Here is a 25,609-nt window from a genome sequence, read left to right on the forward strand (position 1 = left end):
CCCGCCCCCCTTGACCTGTCCGTCCTCCCTGGACTGACCTATCTCCTCTCTAACTCCCCACCTACACTCACCTTTACTGGCTCCATCTCCGCCTCTTTGACCTGTCTGTCTCCTCTACACCTATCCTCTCCTTTTATCCATCTTCTATCTGCCTCCCCCTCTCTCCCTATTTATTTCCTTCCCCTTCCCCTCCCGCATTTCTGAAGAAGGGTCTAGGCCCGAAACGTCAGCCTTCCTGCTCCTCTGATGCTGCTTGGCCTGTTGTGTTCATCCAGCTCTGCACCTTGTATCTCAGATGCTCCAGCACCTGCAGTTCCTACTATCTCATAAAGCCACCTGTATTTGCTTCTGCTTCACAGAGGTGACGAGATCCGTTTGTAATGACCAATGACCTGATCAAGATTTCCTCTGACCAGGATTTGTATCCTGCAGTCAGACACTGCACATGTTTCACATGCAGCGTACTATGATTACAGACGTCTTCGATCTGTACTGTCTAAATGTCTGCTCATTGTAATTATCCCATTTGAACGGCCTTGTATCACTCACAAGTAAACGCTGCAAATTCACACAAAAATAAAACACTTTCTCCACCCAGTGCAAGTATGATCACAGCCATTTTCCATTTCCATTACACACTTGTGATTTGGATGAGGATGGAAGGCAGCACAGGTCACATATCACCAAGTGAGTCCCAGGCTCAGTCTCGTAATGTAGATCACCCCTTCACAGTTTAGCCGTACCAGCCATCATGCTGCACTGCCTTCCCACTGAAGCTAGGGTGATGACTCAGCAGTAACCCATGTTCTCGAATGCACTGTTGCACTACCATCTCCCACCTTTATATGTTCATTTCCCTCTATTCATGTTTATTCCCCTCTTTGTATCTCTGCAAACTGCTGCAAACCCCAACTTCCCTACCACAGTGATAGTCTGTGGTAGTTCTTCCCTCCCACCCTTTTACTTTCAGTGAATGAACCCCTTGGACTGACAGTGGCCCACTTCCCACACTAATGATACGGAACCACTAACCCTGACCACACCAAGCAACTCTGTCCAAACCCCTAGACTGAGTTTGGATGCTGCTAACGACTCTGTGGTGGAACCACCTCATTGACAACAGTCCCTTTTGACTTCACTGAAGACCGCATCCCTTAGCCACTGGGACATGACCATTTGGCTGAAGCACATGCAGTGTGTTTGTCACATTAGGGGCAGGTAAATGCTCCAGGTGTGACTTTGATTTTGCATTGTGCTGTACAGCAAGATGTCCACCTCCCTTGACTGATCACTGCTGACAACTGTAACAAGCTGTCTGGCTTTGTGTCTGCACTGAAAAGTAAGAGAAGACACAGTGAATCTGTATGTTCTGAGTGAGGCAGCAAGGTGCAAAAAGGCAAGGGGGAAATGCTGCGAGCATCCAAGTAAGCACAAAGTGAGTGAGCACCATGAGAGCAAGTGAAGAACCCTGAGGTACGCTGTGCTCCAATCCATGGGTGGGTGCTAGTCCCAACACACAAGGTGCCCTGGTAGCAGCACTACAATGAAAGGTGCTGGTGTGGTCCTAAACGCAGATTTGCAGTGGACAACCTGTATTCTAAAGGGGGCATAGATAGGTTCTGATGATGTGGTGAGGCTGGTGCATGACCATTGCAAACCTCTGGATGGGGCATGCAGCCAGTCACTGCCCATGGAGTGTAATCTGAAATATTGGGGCCTGCTGTTCAAGATGTAGGCTGGAGGAACAAGTGGTGAGCTGGAGCTGCCAGAGACCTGCCTTGACTTTCATGTTGGGGATTATTGCTAGCTACTTTCACTCTACTGTGTGGGAGAATATGAAATGACGTTTCAGTGAGGTGAGATGAGGTGCCAATGAGATGTAAATGCATGCACATCGGCCTGTCATCCCTCACTAGTGAGATTTTCATCTCGCTATTCAAACCTTGGGTGTAAAATTGGACTTATTTCCTCAATATTGAAAATTCAATTTTTTAAAATTTACCATAATTTCCCAGCTGACACACCATTACCCACATTCAGGGACTGGGAAAATAAAGCTTTTGATTTCAGTTAATTGGAAAATTGTTCCTGTTCTATAAATGGTAGGTGATCCACTCCAACAGATTACTTCCAAGGTGGCAAGGAGAGAAATCAATCCCCTTTGTCCATATTCAAATTTATGTTTTTAGTGCACCGGTCTTGTGGCTGGTAATGGCATTGGCCAGTATTCTAACAGAATTCTTTCCTTCTGTGTAAAATTATGCCTTCCAACTGATAGCAATGGGGCTGCTAATAATTTATACCCATAGAAATGTTCGGCATGAAAAAAGAACATTCAACACATTGTCTTAGTGCCAGTTCTTTGCTTTTGTAAAAAAATGTTTATATTGTTTCTCTGTCTCCCCATTGCCCTCTTTATACCTCATACTGTATACCCCATTTTCTATGCTACATCCCTAAAACAGTGCCTTTGTTGGAATATTGTAGTTGTTGGTTTAAGTTGGAGGCAAATGCTACATTATCCTAATTTTCCTGTTTTAGTTCTTGTCTTGTGATTATTGCAACATTTAATTGATTGTAATACCTTTTTGTAAGTTACTTTGGAATCCTGTCATCAGCAGAACAGAGCTATCTGGCTATTTATTTATTTCACCAGACCACTGAATTTAGGATTTTTTTTTCTTAACATGTAACTTACATTATTTTGTATTTTATATGCACCAAGATACTGATTGACCAAACTTTGATATTCATTATTATAAATACTGGGAGAGATAATTGGATTAAGACCAGGAGAGAGAAATTTAGCTTATTTGTACTGATTACTTTTTTTTTGCATTCTATGCGTGCCCTTCAAGCTCCAAAAATGGTACTGTATTCACAATGCCAGTTCAGACTTGTAGAGTGAAGAGCACCAGATTCCAAGTTCTGGTGTACCGTTAGTATAAGCAGACACAGTAACTGTCTGTGAAACATATTGAATGCAGATACATCACAACTCACAACATCAATCAGCATGCAAAGTGGGTATGGTACTAGTGGTACCATTTTGGCGTTCAGCACTGTAGCCAGTGCATGCTCATATGTTACACAGCTGAACACATATTCAATTGGAGAAGGACACTCACACCCCCATCATTTAAATTGATTGTCAACTACGGTTTCATTGATGTTTAATTTCTTGTGACTATTGCAGCATTTTCCGAGTATTTGCTGCTTACTGTACTCAGTTCAAGTTGTAAAATGCTGCAGGAATAGTATGGTGAATGCTCACAAACATGGCCTTGACTTCGAGACTTATGGACAAACCAGTTTCTCTAAATATAGCTTGCGCAGAGTATACATTCCCCTTGGATACAGAATAATTTGGAGAGTAAACAGAGGTCACATTTAGCATAGGAAACTGCTGGAACAGGATGAAGGAAGAACAGGATTCTCAGCAGGAGGCCATATCCACCTAAAAGTTTTCAGAGCACAATTCCACCAGACTTCAGTGAAAAGCAATCTATGAGATGGCTGTACTTCAGTAATGAGGCTCTCACTGAAATCAGACACCTGCTGCGACCACACATACAAACTCGAACTTTATAGAGGGGTGAGAATGGCATCACCCATGTCTCTGAAACTGATCATGACCACGAATGTTTATTCATTAGTTGCATTTTGACAAGAGATGATATATTTGTAGTGTCTCTCAATTTGCCATCCATTGTTGCAAGAGCAAAGTCACTGAGGCTTCTTGTTCTAAAAGACCTTACTACAGTTTATTTCTTTCACCAAAGATAAGCAGGCAAAGTGAATGTGCAGAGATAACACAGAGTGGAGCTGGAGGAACACAGCAGGCCAGGCAGCATCAAAGGAGCAGGAAAGTTGATGTTTTGGATCGGGACACTTTGTCAGAAATTAAAAGTACTTGTTGACCAACAAGCTGGACATTGAGAATTTTTAACATGGAAGTCAGACTTCAGCTCACTTCTTTTTCCAAAGGACTTCCAAATTGGACATCCAGTGCCAACACTTCAGGGCATGATCCATGGGCACCAGTCACATGAACGCCATATCTACAGATATTGGCATTTTACATGTGACAACCTATAAGAACCTTCATGACACATCTTCGACCCAGAGCATTACAGTTGCACCGGCAATTATCGCTGCAGTATTGTGCAGCAAGTACACTTGCATTCATGCACAAGTACCCAAACAATGGACTCAACCAAGCTGCATCTCTGGGCTGTTTGCTTGCTGTCCTACCACTCACTCGTTCTTTCTAGATACTCAGAGCATCCTTCTCTCATATTTCTGAAGAAGGGTCCTGACCCAAAACATCAACTTTCCTGCTCCTCTGATGCTGCCTGGCCTACTGTATTCCTTTAGCTCCACACTGTGTTATCTGTCACTCCAGCATCAGCAGTTCTTACTATCTCAGAGTGAATGTGCAGTTTTGCGAGAGATTGTGCCATTCCAATGGTGTCTTCGACTGTATGCACATTGTGGGCACCATATTGTCAACCATGCCTTATATGAGAGCTATAAAGGGTTTCCATTCCCTGTTCATCCTGTGGAATGTGATCGCAGTTAGTGAATCACCAAGTTGGAAGCTAGTATCTGGGAAGTAATCATCGATGCCTTCACTCTGTGACCTTTCCAGTGGTGTTTGAGCCAACTCGGCAAATTAAAGCTTGGCTACTGAACAACAAGGCAGGTCTGGTGGTTGTAAGACACTCAACTCAGTTGCATAACCCATGGGCAGATACTCAGTATCCTCAAAATGAAAGCTGTACTGTGACAAAAACGATCAGCACATCCATTGTTTGAGCAATGCAGTATTTAGTTGAGTGTCTATGAAGGTTTCAAAAGGCGTGCAGGATGTTGCACAGCATCATCATCATGAAATGACTGCTCTTTTCAGCAGGACTAAGTGAGCAAGGGTGTGGTACAGCGTATGAATGTTTTATTTGAGGCCTGTTGGTAGAAATTGTATTACTGTGTGCTGGGCTATGGTGATTTGAGTCTTGGTTGTGGCTGTGGTGCACTTGGTAAGATATTGGATTTGTGGATTCACTCATTGACCTTGACTACTTAATTGAGGCCAATGAATTTCTAGTAGTATCAAATTCAAGTCCTAGGTGCTTAATGCCTGGCACTGACCTTCATAGTTATCTGTTCCAGTTGTATTTGTGCCTGGAAGACAGCCTCTCTCCCCAGCGCTCCCCAGAAAAAAGCGAGATCTCTCATCCTTTCGTTCTCCTCCACCAAGATCTCCAAAGCCACATCCAAAAATCTTGTGGCCTTCTCTTTCCACTGGCGTGCCAGGTTTTCAGCTCAGAACTTCACCAAGCTTGATTCCTACAGCACCTGCACTAACTACAATGTGGTGTGGGCTATCTTTAAACAACACAGTCTAACTTTATATGCAATTAGCCACTTAATGATACTGGGCCCCTGCTGACGTGCCCGGCCAATAAACAATGAGTCTCTGCTGGCCGCATGCTGAGTTCATTCAAATTCGCTGTATTTGAATACCTCAACCAGCATTTAAGGCTGGTAATTTGTTGAGCATAAGTTTCCCTGGTTCACAATAGCAAATTCTCCTGTTTTCCAAGTTGGAAAAAAAGTGTAAGCAATCGGAAATCAAAACAAAAATAGTCATTATGAGCAGCATTAAACCCTGAAGTTTTAGATATAATGAGAAAAAATGTAAATCTAAAAGGATGAATGTATTACCATGGATAATAGCTGATGTCTGTTCAACATCATGTTTGATAGCTAAAATAGACAGAAATATTGCTGATATAATGTCTAAACAAGCAGAATCTTACAAGGGGGTATGAATGACGTAGTCCATAGCAACATTTGTGACAGAATCATGAGTGTCCAGCGAGAGCTGTTTTAATGTAGGGAGCAACTTGCCTCGCCTCTTGGCCAAATGCACAAGAGGTGCTGCATGTTTCCACTGGGAAGTGGTGAGTTGCCAATTAAAGGTGCTTGTTGACCAACAAGCTAGACATAGAGAATTCTCAACATGGAAGTCAGACTTCAGCTCACATCTTTCTCCAAAGGACCTCCAAATTGGACACCTATTGTTAACACTTCAAGGCATGCTCGTTGGGCACTAACCGCATGAACCCCATGTCTACAGATATTGGCATTTGACATGTGACAACCTGTAAGAACCTTCATGACACATCTTCGATCCAGAGCATTACAGTTGCACCGGCAATTATCGCTGCAGTATTGTGCAGCAAGTACACTTGCATTCATGCACAAGTACCCAAACCATGGTCTGGACCAAGCTGCATCTCCAGGCTGTTTGCTTGCTCTCTTACCACTTGCTCGTTCTGTCTGGATGCTCAGAGCATCCTTCACTCACTTGCCGTGCCTTTTGAACCTTGCTCCCTCAGCGAGAGGTATCAGAGAGAAGATGATGGCACTTGCTCTGGCGATGTGGAAAAGGACATTGTCCTTCTTCTTACATTGCAGTGCATTCCTCCAGATGGCTGAGACTTCACTGGCCTGGCTGGCAACCTCAGATCAGGCAGATGTGATCCAATGTTGTGGCCTCCTATGCAGATCCTGGGGATGAGAGCATCTTGCCTGTGAACCAGATAGTGCAGTCGGACCTCCACATTCCTGCGAACAAAACAGGGAGCCAAACTCCCATTTTCTGACATGCCCAGGGCAAATGTCAGGGACCATGCGGGGCAGTTCCAGACTGGCAGTCGTCTGAGCAGGCAACGGCCTTTTGAAGACAATGTTGCCCCAAGGGATACCAATCAATTCAAGGATGTCTTGGCAATGGCGAATAGTTCTGGGAATGGCACATGGTAAAATCGGGCTAGCATTAGATGAGAGGGATGTCATAAGGGCAGGGTATGTGGTTAATAAGGTGGGCTTGGTAGGATAGGGCAAGGCCAAGTTAGGCTTCATGGTGAAAATCCCTCCTACAAACTTTTCAGAACATGTACTTAGCCAAAAAAGTAAGATTCAGCCTAACATCTCTGTTAAATTGTCATTTCAGCCAGGGAAATTGTAATTTAAAAGTGCACATAATCTCAGCTACAATATTAATGTATTTAATTGTTCTAAAAAACATGAATTAATCTCTCAGAAAATCTTTGTAAAGATTATCTGAATTTCTGTATAATTTAGGAGTTCATTGCTGTTTGAAAATAAATACTTGCAACTTCTTCTTGTGTTATCTAATTGCAAAACATTAGTCCATCAGCTATTAGGGTGTGAGGGAGTTTAAAAACAGTGCTTTGAACAGCAGAGAACTCCCTCAACAAATATTTAGAAAATCTGTGTAAATTGCTGCTGTGTTTAAAGGGAACTCCCTCTCTCCCAGACCATTAATACTCTAAAAAAGTCATCCCATCACTGCTAGCCTTAGTTTCTATTTCTAAACAAACTTGTAGACACTTGAATATACTTGTGTTAAATCATCCAATAATGTCACTTTGATGTGGCTTCAGATGTGACATAGTATTTGTTGATTTTGATACATTTCTCCCCACCAGAAAGCATTGCACTTTATTTGGTCAATGGCATTGTGCGGTCAATGGCATTGTGGTTTTCCTGTACCTTCTTGAAGTGGCAGTGACTTGTGTAGGAAATTGACTATGAAGTTTTCCAATTTTTTTTGTTGCTTTTTCAAAAATAATTCTGTCCTGTGGCTAATCCACAGCAAAACTATTGTCTTTTCTATCTCTTTCTATCTTTCCTAAATCATTTAAAAATACTTTGCTTGCACAATGTGCAATGGATGTGAGTGATCATTGGTGATGTGTTTCTGAAAATGTGCATGCTTTATTCTTTTTCTTGTAAGAGCCGTCAACATCAAGTGTCACATTTTCCATTCCTATTATCTTTTTAGTTAATGTTCAATAAGAAGTATAACCTGGACTGTTGGTTCGTAAACACATCTGGTTCAGCAGTTGTTTACTGTAGCTAGAGCGGCTGTCACCTTTTGTGTAACTACTTGCATATTTGTTTTATTTGTATCCTGTACATTCTCAACGACACCTGGCAAGTAATGGAAAATGAAGCTTCTGTTCAGGGGTGTCCACCTTTTTTTTTGTGTATTTTCTTTAAATTAAGTTTATAAATATGCTTTGTGGATTTTATTTGTAGTTGTCTGGCAGAAATATTGTACACGATAATGCAAGTAATATTATTTGATTCTGATTTTATTGGCCTAGTTAGCAGAATTAACAGAGCACATTATCGTATGTGTATTTTGGGTGTGAACTCAGTTTGATCTAACTAGCAGAGGGGAAATGCATTTTAGAATGCCTGAATACTGCAGAGGACAGTGGACTTTATTTTAAAAAAAATAGCCAAGTGGAGATTCTTTTTGTGTTTGGAGTGCTACGTGATAACTCAAGTTTTAAGGTCTTTGGGGGAAAAAGTGACCCCAAGAGTCAATGGAGGTGCAGGTAATGGATCTTCAGGTTGCAGTTTTTGAGGTCACTGTGGGTATTATTTACTGTAAAGATTTCAACTGATCTTAGCAGGACATCTCTATCCTCAAAATACAGTACAGATATGCAGTGAATAAAACATTTATTACAGGAAATAAGGTAATATGCATAATTTATGCTGTTTTTAGCACAATCATTAGTGATATTCTTGATAGATTTTATTTCCAGCTTTCATATCTAATACATGCCTGGAAAATTAATTTTATATCTTTCATTTATTTGCCTATGTTAAAATTGAGTTTTAAGTCATCTTCAAGTGAACAGTTTGATTGCTGCTCATGCATGGGCTTAATTACTTCCGACGAAGGACAGTATTAAATGTTTTAAATGTCACAAAAATAAATGAATATCAGCCAGTAGATTTAAAACTAGGCAATATCTGTGATGTTTTCAGCAAGAGCCTTTTTTTTCTTCAAATGCCTTTGAGGCAAAATTTTATTTAGTCACCCAAAAAAGGAAGCCCATTGCACTATTTATCACAGGCTGATACTGCATGATTTGTAACTCACTTACAAAATTTTAATTTAGTATGATTAGCTGTGCATCATTAAACAACAGTCTTTCATAAAGAATGCTGTAAAATACTGACAGAATCAAGATACTGAATATTTTAAATAAGCTACAGTCATTCACGGTTGTCGAAGCTGGATAATACTAGATAATACATGAAATAGAGTGTTTGAATTTGTGCTTTCAGTTTGAGGTGCTTTTAAATGCAAGACTAAAAACATGTAAGTTGCTTATATTCTGTTTAACATTACAGTGTCCCTCTATTTGATGTATCTTGCAGTTCACAAAAAAAATGACAAAGGTATGCTCATCTAATTTTAGAAATCAAATGTCTTGCGTATGTTTAAAGAATTGCCTGGCTGTTTTTTGTTTAAAGACATTTATTTGTTGGAAGACTGTACCACGCTTTCCCCTTCTGTTCTGGGACTGCCTCTGTAATTGGCAGAATGGGACCATCTTGATAATGGAAGTGTAAAGGTGTAACGAGTGTGTTAATTGATGCTTCTTAATCACTTTTAGGTATTAAGTCATGATGCAAGAATCCGCGACCGAGACAATAAGCAACAGTTCAATGAATCAAAATGGAATGAGCACTCTAAGCAGCCAATTAGATGCTGGCAGCAGAGATGGAAGATCAAGTGGTGACACCAGTGGTGAAGTAAGCACAGTAGAACTGCTGCATCTGCAACAACAGCAGGTAAGTTTTGTTTTCCTTAAGATAGCCTTATTTCATTTTCACCACATTTTACTTACTGTCTATTGAAAAAAGCTTTCTCTTAGGACGAGAACATACATTTTGATCGCTTTTAAGATTTTAATCTTTAGTGTTGAAAACAAATTTCACATTCATTATTCTCCATAATCTAGATATTCTTATGCCTGAGTGTAATAGCATTGCGTTTTAATATTGTGATCTAATAATGATATTTTGTTGATAAATATTGGCATGCTTAGTTTTAAATAAAGTAATGCTAGTCAGCTTTATTATTTATAAATCTTCAGTTTATGTCTTGGACACTTCAGATGCAATCTGTTATTTTCCACCAGAGGGCCACATTATTTGATTTCTCATCTACTTGCAACATAAACTGAACATGTTTGTTATGAAGTGAGGATGAGACATCAGATGAGAGATGATTCTGTTGCAAATAGTTTTAAATGAATGAGTCAGGTTGAATTTAACCCTGGATTCCAGAAAGGAGGAAATGGATGAATGTGAAATACTCTTGCTAGCCTAAGTTTCAGGCCCAGAATATTTTAACTCTTGAAGGACTTTTTGAATCTAGCGGTCTACTTTGCATGTATTCTGGGCAGGAGGGGCTACAGAGCAGTTGCGAGTTTGGCCTGCTTGCAATTAAATGACTGGATTGGGGTTTTGAGAGGGCCTCCGAGAAAGGAGAGAGAGAGAGAGACACGTCTGAGGGGAGGACGCAACTTTCCTCATCGGTCTCAAAGGAAAACCTGTCTTCTCATTGGACCCGTGAAGGAGGTTTTTCGACTTGATCGGTCAGGATCCCTTTTGTCTTCAGCTTCTGGGGTTGTTTCAGCCTTGCAGAAAAGCTATTGTGGGATCCCTAATTGAAATACAACTGAGGTGTTAATAACATAACAGGATCCCAGTTTTCAAAGAGTCAAGGAATCCTCACCTAATTTAGAAGGGCATTTTAACCACTGGCAGAACCCTGAAAGTTAAAATTAGAAATTATGGGGATTGTTAGGGAGCGTGAAACCTGCTCAGGTTCCATCAGTTGACAGGGTTAAAATGAATCCCAGCGTGTTCTATGAATGCAAAAACCTTTGCTTTCATCCATATCTGAAAACTACTGTAAGATATCATTTAAAGTGAATAATTTCAGAAAGTAAACTATTCATGTCTTAAGGTTTATGCACACAGTGGTACTGTATTGTTACATGTTATTATTTCATTATGTTTTTCTAAAAGTATTAATTTAAGGGAAAATGCAGAACAACATTACAATTAAAGCAACATGAAGCAACATGTACAATGTATTTTCATTTGCAATATGGTTGATTCTAGATCCAGAATGAACAACAGATGTTGGACATGTCTCTGTAGGTTATACAAGAGAGAAAGTGTAGTAAATTAGTGGTCCTAGAACACAGGGAAATGCTGTTCTCCTTAAGAAACAGAAAGTGATTGTTTGGACCAGATAATTATCTGTGGAGCATTTATAAAATGAAAGAAATCACATCCTGTTAGGTTCATAAAAGGAAAATGTTACTATTTATATAGTTAGGTCGTCGTAGCATTTTTGTATGGTCTTGATTCGGTAAACACGTGCATAGTTAACCTACCCAATGTTCTAATTTTATTCACAATGATTTTATAGACATCTTGATGAAAACATTATGTATTTTGGCATATTGTTCAGAGCATTTATCAGGTTTTGATTGCCTATAATTTGAAACTTATTTGTAACACGTAAGGGATTGAATTAAGTTGGATTTGATTATACTGAATAGAATGTTGCAGAAATTTTAACAGTTATTTCTTTCCATATAATTTTTCTGTAGTGATGATCAATTATAGTTATAAAGGTCTCAATATAATCTACATTGGAACATTTAATCTTATTTCATGAATTTATATCTGTTAAGACTTCTAGCTGGAGCGTAAAGGTTTTCTAAGTTGTTTTTGTGGATTCCAAGAATGTGTTGCAAAAAGAAAAGTTTCTGCCTGCAATTTATTTAAAAATGAGAGATCATTAATATTGATCACATGAATTCATGTTCTGCCTTAGTATATTTTTACATGGCAAGACTTTCAGTTTGAAATACCTGTTTGCTGTTCCATTTCTGGTCATTATACTCACAAAAAGGCATGTGGCATTGCAAAGGATTGTTTATTGAAGAGACAATAACATTACACATCCTTGAATGGATTAAGGGGGAGAATTATTCAATTTGCTGCACTGTGTGATTCTCTCAGCAAAGATCTAGGGGGCATGGCTCACAGCTAAGGTGAAGGAATACACTTAAAACTAACTAGTTAATATTTCAACTTGTTAATGTACGGAAACAATGGCTCCCTATTGGATATGGATAAGTAATTGATTTGACAGGTTTAGATGACTACCTTGGCACAAAAGCAAGAAAGGATGAAAATGTTATGTGTAAATTTTGGATGTAAAGGTGACACAATAATTGGGTGAGATCGATGACTAGATGACCTTTTTTGACTCCTGCACGTTGATGAACTAGTTGATTTTGAACAAGAAAATTGTCTAATTCATAAATCTGTTAGGTGCAGTACCCAAATCCAAGCTCTTTCATCTGGTAATCCAATTACAATGATTCCAGAGAATTAGACAACCTTTAATTCAAATCAAATATCATTCCTGTTTGGTTACAATCTGAAAAAGTGAAAGAGAAGAGTTTCCACTCATTTGAAAGGTTAGTACTATTGAAAAGAGAAAGATATACATTTGTGTCACTTGAAGATAATTTGGCATATGATGTGAAGGCATTAACCTTAATGCCTGAAAGAAAACTGTCAGTAAGTAATGGGAAAATCTCTATTTCAAGGAAAACAATGAAACCTTTACTTAATGCACTTTCCTTGTTTCATCTCTTAACCGTTTCAAAATGCCACTTTGTCAGCAGATTTATGTAGCTTTCCTGGAGGTTAGGGAGATGCACAGCTATAACATGAAACGCAGTCAGTTTTGATGAGCTTGCACATGCGTGGTACCTGAATTCGTTGTTGTAAAATATTTACAGAGCAGCCTGAAATCACTTTGAACCAGAGTATTTGTGTTCTTATGTGAACAGTGATCAAGACCTTGAGAAAATAATATAAAAGATCTTGGTTATCAGTTTAGACAGCCAGGGTTAAAAAGGAAAAGTATCTCCTTTTTAATGCCCTTCACATGGCACCTACACCCACCACTTGAGACGCATTCAACATTTTGACAAGACCACTCTGTTTTTCATTGTTCAGACTTGAGAAGAAACCTGTGTCTGCTTTACCTCAGCCTGCAAACTCTTTAGATCTTATTTCTCTTTTTTTGATCCTCATTAGATGCAAACAATATAATTGTGTATCTGTGACATTTTAAAAGTAGTTGGGAGCCACTGCAGTAAAGATGTTAAATGACTAAATTTGAAAATCGCTTCAGTTCATAAATAGTACACATTCCCCAGTCTCATCACAAATCAATTACTGAGGACCCAATTTTTCAAAGGTGTGGATAACGTTTTGCTTCAATATGAATATTTTGCAATACTTAACATTTTATAGCTGAAAATTAATTGGCATCTGTATGAAATCGAACAAGTATTTTACCAAAAACTAATGGGAAGTCATCAGAATGATTTCCTCACAAAAAAAAGATATAAATATGCATAAGTGCCAGACACAAAGGCCAGACCAAGCCTTTTCCATTGAGTTGTCTTTATTTTTGCCTCATATCAAGAGCCAGTTATTCCTCCAGATTTCATGTAATCACCTGGGAAATGTGAAAAGCTAAATGAAAAATCCAAGACCAAATATGTGGATAAAATATGAAAAATTCCTTTCTAACCCCTCCAGGTGATCTATGTTGATCCAGGAGGCATGTTGACACTGACATAACATTGGCACCTACCTCTTGTGTGATGCAGTCATGGTCTCAGCCAGTAGTTGAACAGTTTCTGTCTTGATCATAGACAACATGAGCACTCTTCCCTCTAAACTGTACAGGCAAGTGTCTCGAATGCGACAATGCCCAACAAAGAAACTAATGGGGAACTTTGCTTTTGTAGAGTCCAGAATAGCATATATTTTTCCTCTTATCCCTGCAATAATAAAGCTGAGCTCCCCTCGGGCTGCACTATCAGCAATTACTGGGGACAGTATGTGTGGTGAACATCCTGCAGTGTTGTTTGAAATGATTCATACCTATGTAGTTCATTTGCCCGTCAACTGACTCAAGGGCATGCCAACCACCCAGGGAAAGCAAGAATGGCTACATTGTCAACAGGAATAGGCAGGGAGGCCCCTCTCCCCTCCCACCACATCATGCCCTGTTTCCTCTGGGCAGGAAACCTCAAAGCCGCCACCAAGGAATGTAAAACTTCCATAACATTTTAACTGCATGCTTACAGTCCCAACACTTCCTTGTTAGCTAACAGAAAGTGAGAGCAGTGGTCATCGTAGAGCTGCCTGATAGGACATGTTGTTACAGACACATTACAATAATAGACTTTTTTCAACATGTCTAATGAGCTGCTAAAATGGCTGCACAACTTTGAGGAAACAAGTATTATATCATTATATGGATATTTCTTATTGTTGTGAAATATCTGTGTGGTGGTTAATCTGAGAATCATGCTTGATTGTTTTTTGTTTTACATTATTATTAATGTACTGATGGATATCAGCAAAAGTAAGTGTTCTCTTTTCTGATGACTCCACTCTCGAGAGAGTAGTTCAGTTCTCATCTGAAATCAAGTAGCATCTGAATCACTTCAGGTGGACATAGACAAAATTAGTGAGTGGCAAAATAAATGATATGTACCGTCAGTGCTGACAAGATCCAAGTAATAGCTCTATCAAGAAAGATTGACCATAATGTTGCCTATCCATCTATGCTGTATAGGATAGCAACTTCATTTTAGTTATAAAAACTCACCTGCTTGAAATTGCAATTTCACTGGATAATCACGAGAAAAAAACAAGTGGATAGCTGGAAAAAGTAACATTATAGTTTAAATCATGAGCCCTCCTTGTCATTGATTGCAACATGAATAGTACAGTGATCCTATATGTGCCAGATGATGGAATATTATAGCCCAGTTTGTCACGCATCAAAGGAAACCAACTTTTCTCTCGAAGATATCAGATTCAGACTGTGGACTTTGTCTATCTCTGGTCGGTTAACTGTCTCCAAACTGAAGAAGTGTTGAGGGCCAGAGTCTCATAAAATTATAATTGAATCCACACCATAGAATCATTTATGTTTAAGGCAAACCTCATTGTTTACACCAGAGACACAATCTGTGCCATGTTCTTGCCCTGGTTTGATAAACTGTGAGTTATAGTGCTTTAACCAGCTATTGATATGCCCTAGTTCCACCTGCTGATAGTAGTATGGTTATTTACATCAGAATTTTTTTTGGTAAGCTCATTGGCATAGCCACTGGAGTAGTGATTGGTCTAAAATACATAAAATGGGTGTATTTAGAGTGCAGTTTCAGTTGTGAATTTCAGCAACTTGATGGATAGGTAAGTAAGGCACACTATATTGCTCACTTTGACTACCTGTCACCCTGACTACTTGAATGAGCAATGTTTGTGTACCATGTTTCAAGAATGTTTGACTCTGGATCAGTTGGCACAGGCAGGGTCAAGATACAGCATGGAGCTAAAGATTAAATAGTGCAAAAATGGACAGTGACCTTGATATTTGCAACAAGAAACCTTTTAAAAATATGACCTTTGGCATTTCGAAGGAAGCGGATCAAGCACTTATTTTATCTATAGAATAGCAGATCAGTGTCACTCAATGTTTTGATGATCAGAATAGTCAGAAGAGGATATATGTTATCTGACACTTTTTAACTCCTTGGATACCCTGAACACCAGCAGGCTGACACCACACACATACACACTCATACATACTCACTCTCTCTCTGTCTCTCTCTCTCACACACATGTCCTCTCACACTCTCTCTCACACACTCTTTTTCTCTCATGCACTCTCTCTCTCACACATATACTCTCACACTTCACAAACAATCTGGTTAGGGTTGTTGATGGCGCACAATATCAAACATTTACACAATTTCTACAAGCCACATTAACAACAATTACTGTTATGCACAGCTCCAAATCATCTTGCACTTATCAGGACAATTTACAAGAAATACCAGTTAGATACTAACTAACAGTTAACTATCAAGCTTTGTTTAGGTTTGAACCAAACAGATTGATTCTGTTCAAAGCATTGCCCTGAGGAATAAATTCTCATACATTCGCAGGCAACACTAGAGTCCACTTGTCAACCAACATGCTCTCTCTTCTCATATACTATAAATACTGTCTTCTCTTTACATAAGTATTTCTTGCAAATTTTTCTGATGAGTAAGATAAAAAACTTCAATAAAATATGTTTCTTTTTGACAATACTCAAGTTGTGAACTACCAAAAGACTGTCATCAAATCTTTTACTCATTCTTGTTGCGGGGAAAACATATTCGTAATGTAGGTTGTTAATAAGGAAACTGTTCTCAACAAAGGAGATGGTGGGTTAGGGAGCATGCTGGGGGAGTTTTAACCTGAAGAGGTGAGTGTGTTTGGGAGAAGTTCGAAAGTGCTAGTATTGCTGGCAACAATCCACAAACATTTGGATTTAACTTCAGCATTTTTGGTTATGTGCAGGATATTCCCTGGGGAGAGGCAGTTTCCAATTATAATACAGTACACAAAAGCCAATTGACAGCTGTTTAAACTGGGTCTTTCAGAATTTAATTGTAATGGCTTTCTGTGCTTGGTGGAAGTTACTAGTGATAGAAAAGTAACAAGTCACTAGGAATTGAAGGACTGAACAAATGCCACGCCAAAAAAAATCTTCTAAATCCCCTTCCCCTCCCCCATTTCTGAAGAAGGGTCTAGGCCTGAAACGTCAGCTTTCCTGCTCCTCTGATGCTGCTTGGCCTGCTGTGTTCATCCTGCTCTACACCTTGTTATCTCTCTTCTAAATGTGCACTCTTTCTCTGTCCAAGTGAAAGGATACTTCTTACAGGACTTATTCTGAGAATGTGACTTTGCTACTTTGGAGATGGTTTCCATTTTCTTTGAGAGAATTTCTACTGTCTTGGAGTTTTGTACATCTGATCTATGTTTAGCATCTACCAAGCACCAATGCAGCATGGATTCAATTTTACTTTGGACCTCAGATTGGGACTAAGATGAGCTATAGGAGCAACAACTGACTTCTACAAGGAGAGAGGTGACGAACAGTGAAAGGCAGCTCACAGGAGATAGTATCCTCAACACTGGATTTAGTCAATTTCCTGAATGTCACTTAAGCATTAGAGACTCCGGAGACTCTCAGGGTATCATGTGAGGTGGTCACTGACATTTACAACCTCCTGGAAGAAGTAGACCAGGTGGGTAAAAGTTGTCACTGACTTTGAAAGTTGTCATTGTCCTGGATCTGTTCACCTCTGCTTCCTTCCAGTGATCAGCAGGAGATATTTGCTGAATTTCACAATTTACAGTCCATGAATGGATCATCCAGGTAATCACAATCGTGCATATCAGGACCTAGAATTATGTACAGTTTGCAACCAATGCTGCCAGTTATCAGAATGACTCTGTAGCTTTGACTGGCATCCACAGGTTTAGGGAGTCATTCGCAGTACATGTATAGCAACCCACATCTAGAGCATCCTAAAGTCTTTGTTAAACATCTATGTATGTTCAGTTTATCTGTTACCACATAAATGTCTTCTTCCGTGTTTGTACAAGATTTTCAGGGCACCATCGTGATGATACTTTGACCCTGTAACAGTCAATGATGCTCAGGAGAGATTAAGTCAAAGTTGTCTGATCATGAAGGCTATGATTAAGCCAGCAGTCAGGATGCTACTAATAGGATTCCAGTGGTTGTACAGATCTGGCGCTGCCCACCAATCTGCATAAATTCTGGTATCCAGAATGAATAAGGTGTGTTGCTTTTTACGCAGCATGGTCCAGCACAGAGGACTGGAGCTCCAGAAGGAGGAACGTGTTGAACACTCTATCTCCTCAGAAAAAAAGAAGGAACTACGAAGGCTCGACAGGATCAGGGATTTGATGTACTAAGGCCCAAAGCAGTGGTGCACCTTATTGCCTCGGCTGGTCCAATTTTGGCACACTTCAGTCAAAGTGAAGCAGTGAACCCGTCTGGCTTCACCTCCCTGCTCAAAGCAATCCTATAGTCAACAAAGCATTCCTGTCCGATCACCTATTTTTCATCTTTATGTCTTGGTTACTCTCTGTTGCAAGTTTGAACTCTGCTTTTCAGGCAATATAGGAAATTGGTAAAAATACACAGTTTTAATTTTAGAGAAAAATTAAGCAGAAAATTAATAACCTAGTGCTGTGTTAACTGCCCAGGCCCATACCATTGTCCAAATTCACTTCTTTACTGTTCCTTTTTCCATCAGTCATCTGTTTCCTTATCCTGTGCTTTCAGCAAAGTTGAGAGCCAGATAAATGGAGAAAATGGAGTGAAGAAAAGATGCCCTGTTCCACAACACATGTACTCAACAGAAAAGAATAATGTTTGAGGAATATTCTGTCTCTGTGCCAGCAATGAGGTTATTCTCCAACAATGCGCTGCAGCTGATGGGTGATTCATGTCTGAGGGACAGAATTTGGTTATAACCCATTCTAAATGACATAATCCACAGTGTGTTAATTGTGTGCACCCCAGTTGGAACAATTGGCTGGCCCCATAGTTGGACACTGAACTTCATTATATCTGTAAGCTTCCTGCCTCTTTATAAACATTTATGTTGGTTTTGTTTTTATCTTTGGACCACCCCAAAGATAATTTCTAGGGGCAAGGGAGCAGTGATAATCATAATTATGGTCTTGAACATGAGCCCATGTGGATTTCCACCTCTTTCTGTGCAAGATTCCAATGGAATTTCCATCATTGTTTCATCTGTAAACAATTAAAATACTATTAATTGCATCTTCATGAAGACTATATCCCTTTTAATATAAACAATATCAAAACCTGTGTGATGTGATTTATGTCTGTTAAGTGAGCTGAAATAACTGGATCTGACTTGTGGTAGTTTGCAACCAAGTCAGGGTTATAAATTATATCCTGCTATTTTTGGTTTATTTTTGTACCATTATGTTAAGAAAATATTTGGTAAAAAGTTTTTAAAAATGTATAAAAGTGCAGTGCATTTCATTGTGGTTTTGTTCCTGCATAGACAGAGGCAATGAATGCTATGTGTTGTGTTAGTGGTTCAGCCCGTTTATGTTTTGAGAAGATTTTCAAAGGAAAAGTAAACCAATAATTAGAATTTTATGTGATGGTATGTATGAATATGACATTCATTTTGTGAAAATTACATTGTTTGGTAAAGTATAAATTCAGGTTTGGTCAATAAGATCCTAACGTAATCTCGGTGTCCATGTGCATAGATCGCTGAAAGTTGCCACCCAGGTTGATAGCGTTGTTAAGAAGGCGTACAGTATGTTAGATTTTATTGGTAGAGGGATTGAGTTTCGGAGCCATGAGGTCATGTTGCAGCTGTACAAAACTCTGGTGCGGCCGCACTTGGAGTATTGCGTACAGTTCTGGTCACCGCATTATAGGAAGGATGTGGAAGCATTGGAAAGGGTGCAGAGGAGATTTACCAGGATGTTGCCTGGTATGGAGGGAAGGTCTTATGAGGAAAGGCTGAGGGTTTCGAGGCTGTTTTCGTTAGAGAGAAGAAGGTTAAGAGGTGGCGTGATAGAGACATACAAGATGATCAGAGGATTAGATAAGGTGGACAGTGGGAGCCTTTTTCCTCGGATGGTGATGGCTAGCACGAGGGGACATAGCTTTAAATTGAGGGGTGATAGATATAGGACAGATGTCAGAGGTAGGTTCTTTACTCAGAGAGTAGTAAGGGCGTGGAATGCCCTGCCTGCAAAAACAGTAGACTCGCCCACGTTAAGGGCATTTAAATGGTCATTGGATAAACATATGAATGATAATGGAATAGTTTAGGTTAGACGGGCTTCAGATTGGTTTCACAGGTCGGCGCAACATGGAGGGCCGAAGGGCCTGTACTGCGCTGTAATGTTCTATGTTCTATGTTCTATGTAATGCTTCAGGTGTTTAACACATGTTGACAAGTACATGAAAAAACAGAATTTTACATAGTCCCTATTGGGGACTGCAGGACACTTGCACCTAAGGGAACTGCACCCATACCTGAATTGGCTGATATCAGCAGACAATGCCGAAACAGCTTACAGAACATAATATCATGGTCTCAACCTGCTCACCACACTCTGTTTGGATTCCCACAGAACCATTCCATATCAGGCATCACTGCAGAATTGATTCTGACAGGAATGGAAGAACTGAATGCATAGAAAAGTTGAGTTGAAGCCAATATTCAACTGAGTATGCCACCAAGGAGGCTTGGCAAAGCTGAAGCCAATGAGATCAAAGGGATATCTGTTCAGAAAGATAGCTGTAGTTTATGGAGGCCAATCATCACAGACAGGGGACAAAGTTGCATAAATTCAATTACCCTTACAATTTTCATCCCATTGATTTCTTTGCTAACTGTTTCCATGTCATAACAATGAGATGAAACTTCGTGGATCTGTATTGTAATTTTAAAAAATGCAGTTAAAAATCAGCTGAAATAAGATTTTAGATAATATTTTGATTCCAGAAATCATTTGAAGTAGTATGGAATCATAGTATTCATTTACCAGAAGATATCTACTCTACATTTCTCCCCTTGTCCCCCTGTTATTGAATGCTAGTTGGTATTAGCGTGCAAAAAAGATCATCAGATGCTGATGCTATCAGCAGGCCAACATTTACTACCCATCTTAATTGCACTTGAAAAAGCAGAAGTATGCCAGTTTCTTAAATATGCTGAGTGACTGGACTGTTAAAAGTCAATCACATCGTTGTGGTCGAGACTCACATTTGGGCATGACTGGATAAGAACAACAGATTTCCTTCCCCTCGGGGATTTTTTTGACAATTGACCTTTATTGATACAGTATTTGATTAGCTGTATTTAAATTCCCCGATAACCATGCTAAGTGTTAAGCTCATGTTAATACCAGCAGCAGTAGAATGAGGTCCTTAAGTGGACATTAATTGCCTGCTTAAGGGCCTCAATTGATGGCAGGGTGGGAAGAATTTCAGTGGTCCCCCTTATTATGGACTGAACCATGGTGTAGATGGAAAGATGGTAGGATCCACACCACCATTAAATGTCCAACATCATCATTACCAGCACATGCAACACAGATGAGAGCGCATGATTCACCCTCAGTTCAGATTTTCAACTTGCTGCCTGGACATAAAACAAGCTTTTTGTAAGAATTCCACTAGATTCTCTCAGTATCTGTTGCATCTGTTCCAATGCCACTTTCCTTACCATTTCTTTTGAAACGTTTCCCTTCCCTATCCCCACCCACCACAGCCCAATCTCCCTACATTCCTCCACATTCACAAGATCATCCTCTGCTACTTCTACCACCCCAGGATGATGGAGGCCCATCTACATGCATTTTATGCCCCGGCCAACATTTTAACGATATGAAACAAACTCACTGCTGCTGCAGTCTTCACCATTCTAATTGCCATGTCTGCCTACCTAGCCCCAGCACGTTAAAATATAATCTCTCCAGCCCTTTGGAGATGCCTCAACATGGAAGTCGTCCCTTCTCCAGCCGAAACAGCACCCACTTCTACCATTACATTGCCAGGTTGCCAGTCCTCTGGGTCCATACCTTCAAGAGGCAGACTGCTATTCATAATGGGATGGTGATCAGATATCCCTTAATTTGCTCTAGTTGATAAAGTTGTACCCATGATCCCACAGTTCACCTGTATGTGAATGACTCCTGAAAAGGACAGGGAGAGGCACAACCTGCCAGTAAAATTCAGGCAGTGTTTCTGAAAAACTAGTTAGTAATTACATGGGAACTGAATGTGTTGGTAGTTCATATTCTCACTCTTTGTCACTGCAGTCTGTCACATCTCATTGAAGTTTCGCTTTAGACAGGTGAAGGTGACAAATTGTCTGTGAAAGACGACTAAAATATTTGTCTGTACTTGACGATAGTATTGTATGTCTTTGCTTGCTGTATTAGTTTAGGAACCATTTTGATATATTCTGGAGTGTACAAGTAACAGAGGTTACAAGCAAAGATGTCTTTTTGGTGACATATTTTGACTGATAAAATTATTTTCAAGTATGCTTCATTAATCAAGAAATCACAAGCAATCAAGAAATAGATAAATTGAATAAAATCAATTTGCAATTTTACTTTGTTGTCTCAAAAATGCAAAATAAAATTCTTCATCACTAATTTTATACTTGGATAAAAAAGGACAATCTAAATTGTGGAGCAGCAAAAAAGCTGACAAAAATAATTTGAAGATTCCTCAATCATATATCTAGAGTGGGAATTTCCAGTAAGCATAAATTCTTCTGTCTGTTTTAACTTTGGCTTTCCTTCAATCTTTGTGTTTTTTTTGTACAGTTGAATTTAATTAAAAATATTTTGGAATTTTTATCCATATATACCTCCTGTCTACAGAAAATACTTCCCGTTTTGAATTCTGTTCATGTTTTTGTGTCGCATTTACCATTATAAATTTTTTGTCTTAATTTTCCATTTGATTTTACAACACCATCTGTCAGGATACATACACTTGGTGAAGAGTTTGCCATCTAGTATATGTTTGAAGCAAATATAGTCAATAACTACCCATGAACAACACTTTAGATTTTTGTTTTTGAGGCTGGAGAATGTAATTCTGCCATGACAAGTTTATATTGGTAGTTACCAATATAAATGTGTGTAGAGTATAATCGGAAGGTTCTCAAATATAAGATTTCTAATATATATATATATATATATATCAAATCAAATGCTACATAAAATGATGAATATTTGACTTGAAAATGGGGAGTTAGTTACTTCGGTATATCCAAGACCACCTAAACTTTAACTTTACTGCCTACATAAATGGACCACTGGCGAATACATTTGAAAATCAACCATTGCGATTATAGAAAGACTAGGACAGTTTGATTACTGTATGGGAAGAATCTAAGTTTAGTGTCTCAGTAGTCTTCGCTTCAGTATTTTAAGACATTCTCAATGTTCTTATTAACATTTGCTACAAGTTATCTGGGATTAACCTTCTGTCAATACTATAATTTTACTTTGCAGAAAAATAACAATATTAGGTCGATAGAAATTGGTTAACTTTGTACATTCCAGCCTATTGTTAGAATAAAAATGCTTTCTCTACACAGTATATCAAGGATGATGTATACAAATTAATACCTGAATTTGAATTGATACGTAGTTCTGTATTCTTCAAAGTAATTTTGTGCAAATTCATTTTATATTTTACAAAGAAAATATTGGGATGATTTATCACTATTGGTACAACATGAACGTCCAACTGTGACTCACAGCACATGTATGCAGGAAAGAAAACTTCCTGGCATTTTATGAAAATTAATTTTTTTCAGCACTGTAGCATGGATGTGCCTTGCTTTAGATTTGTAGAGGAAAAAATGGATGAGTTACTCATTGCAACAGCGCAGAATAGCATTAAACAGGAACTTGCATTTCAGTGCCTTGAAATTGTTATTTTGTCATTTTTTTTGAAAGGTGACAGAGGTGAGCATAATCATTGAATTCCTACAGTGTGAACGCAGGCCATTTGGCCCATCAAGTCTACTCTACCCTCCAAGGAGCATCCCACTCAGACCTACCCACCTCCTACTCTATCCCTGTAACTTGCATTTCCCATGGCTAATTCATCTAGTCTACACAACCCTGGACACTATGGACAATCCACCTAACCTGCACAGCTTTAGTCTGTGAGAAGAAACCAGACCACCCAGTGGAAACCCATGCAGAAATTGGGAGAATGTGCAAACTCTATACAGGCAGTCATCTGAGGGTGGAATTGAACCAAGGTTCAATTGCTGTGAGGCAGCAGTGGTAACCACTAAGCCACCGTGCTGCCCAATATCACATTAAGAGTCTCGTGGGTGATGTTCTATGAAGAAGCAAAAGAGAGTTTCCATCTTTGATTTGGAGGAACACTTCAGAGAGAGATAATGAGTTACGTGCTGAAGAAGCCTGCAAGTCAGATGTACAAGATGCTTAGCCTATTAAAGAACCTTGCCACGTCAAATGAAAGTGCCAATGAAACTGCAAGAAAGATTTGGTCAGAGACTGAGTTAGAGCCACCGAGTTTCAGGAATGATGCTATTAAGGATCAGCATCAGTAAAGTAATTCAACTTACGGTGTACTGTCATTTCATTGAGTCTTTTGAGAGGCTTTGAAGTATCCGTAAGTTATGGCAGTTGGTCCACTTGCCTCTCTGTGAGGCTGTTTCATTGCTGCAGGGAGCTGTTATAATCCCAGCAGATGTTTTTTACTGAATAAGTCAGAACCCAATCAGGAATCTGGCTTGAGAGATCATATTTTTATTTGTTTTCATTGTAAAGAAGCATTCTCTCACTGAACCATAAGCCTGCAATGCTGCAGAATTTGTTTTAACAATAAAACAGAAATTTATTATGAAAGAAATGAAGAAGATCACTTGAGAGTTTGATTTTTAAACTCGAAATGCGAGGGCTTCTTTCTGGAGGTATCGTACACTTGAGCTTCACTGCACTTTGTTTAAAAAACCACTTCCAGCTTTTTACCTACTCCGGAACCAACACCAGCACTTCACTCTAAAGAGCTAACTCACTGCATCAACTCTTCTGAGAAGAACTGCTCCTTACAGCCATCCTGTTCCAAGCTCTTCACAGGACCAAAAGTGCTCTCCAATGTTAAAAGTGAAACTATAAGTTACTCACAAGGGTGCATCCCCAAACTTAATAAAAACAGATTCCTAGATACTCTTACAAACCTTTTAAGGCACTATTATTTAAAGGTAAAGTCACCGTAGTCTTAACCAAACCATAGGACTGCTGTCTCGTTAGAGAAAGATGACTGATGGTGGTTTAATTTCAGACAGACAGAAAATCCCGCCAGTTACTAATTCAAACCCAGAAATCCAAGCTTGTGGTAACATTGGAACTCATACACATAAATTCCAGAGTTTACGTGCAGAATGAAAGTCCATTGTTAGCGCAGGTCCTAAGATCAACATATGTTCTGTCAGGAATGTCAGTATGAAGGTTGTTGAAAATTTATGCTCCACAGAACATGGAATTGTATGGATAGGACTCTGACATGGGGTTTTAACAATGTAATGACATATGTGGACTTGTAACAAGCAGAGCATTGTGGGTCTACTTATGCCACATAGACTGCAGCAATTCAGGAAGAAAGCTCACCGCCACCTTCTCAGTGCAATTAAGGATATGTAATAAATGCTTGACCAGCCAGGAACCTCGTATGCCATGAACGAATAAAAAAGAAATGCACAGCACTAGCAAATTGTGGCCCTAGGTCTTGTTATGTAAAAGTAACACCAGTGTAACAGCAAACATTATCCAGATACTGAATATTTGGAATTGAGTTTGGAAATTTGTGCAGAGTATTCTTTTTACCCTAGAATATGTTTCAGCATTAAGAAATTAATTCGTGTGTATACATGATGGCTGAAGTAACTTAGGAACATGCCTTGATTGGATTGAAGTGCTGGTTGATTGGGAAGGGAATCCATAAGTGCATGTGTCATCTGCATTCAACTTTCAAGCAAAATAGGTCTCCAGCAAGAATTTTTGGAATTGTTTTTCTTGCTGCAGTTTCTCAACTTCTTTTTCATTTCTCTTAGTCAAGTCTCTCTTTTTTTGAATCTTCTCCTGCAAAACTAATACAGTAGATTTTTTTCTTCCCTCACAGTCCTCAAAATACTATTGTCAGTATTTGTCATCT

General features: G+C 39.2%; 1 protein-coding gene across 10 annotated transcripts in view; it reads left to right on the top strand.

Annotated features, from left to right (window-relative positions):
• Positions 1-25,609, top strand: part of foxp2 (forkhead box P2) — a 746,195-nt gene that overhangs the window by 385,093 nt on the left and 335,493 nt on the right. For all 10 annotated transcript variants that reach the window (XM_048607717.1, XM_048607716.1, XM_048607724.1 and 7 more), the window contains one exon: positions 9,513-9,690. In XM_048607717.1, the coding sequence (XP_048463674.1) occupies positions 9,523-9,690 (168 nt within the window). In that variant the 5' untranslated portion in view covers positions 9,513-9,522. The remainder of the gene's footprint in view (positions 1-9,512; positions 9,691-25,609) is intronic.

The sequence above is a fragment of the Rhincodon typus genome, chromosome 18 (assembly GCF_021869965.1).
Source record: "Rhincodon typus isolate 14 chromosome 18, sRhiTyp1.1, whole genome shotgun sequence".
In the NCBI taxonomy this organism is placed as follows: domain Eukaryota; kingdom Metazoa; phylum Chordata; class Chondrichthyes; order Orectolobiformes; family Rhincodontidae; genus Rhincodon; species Rhincodon typus.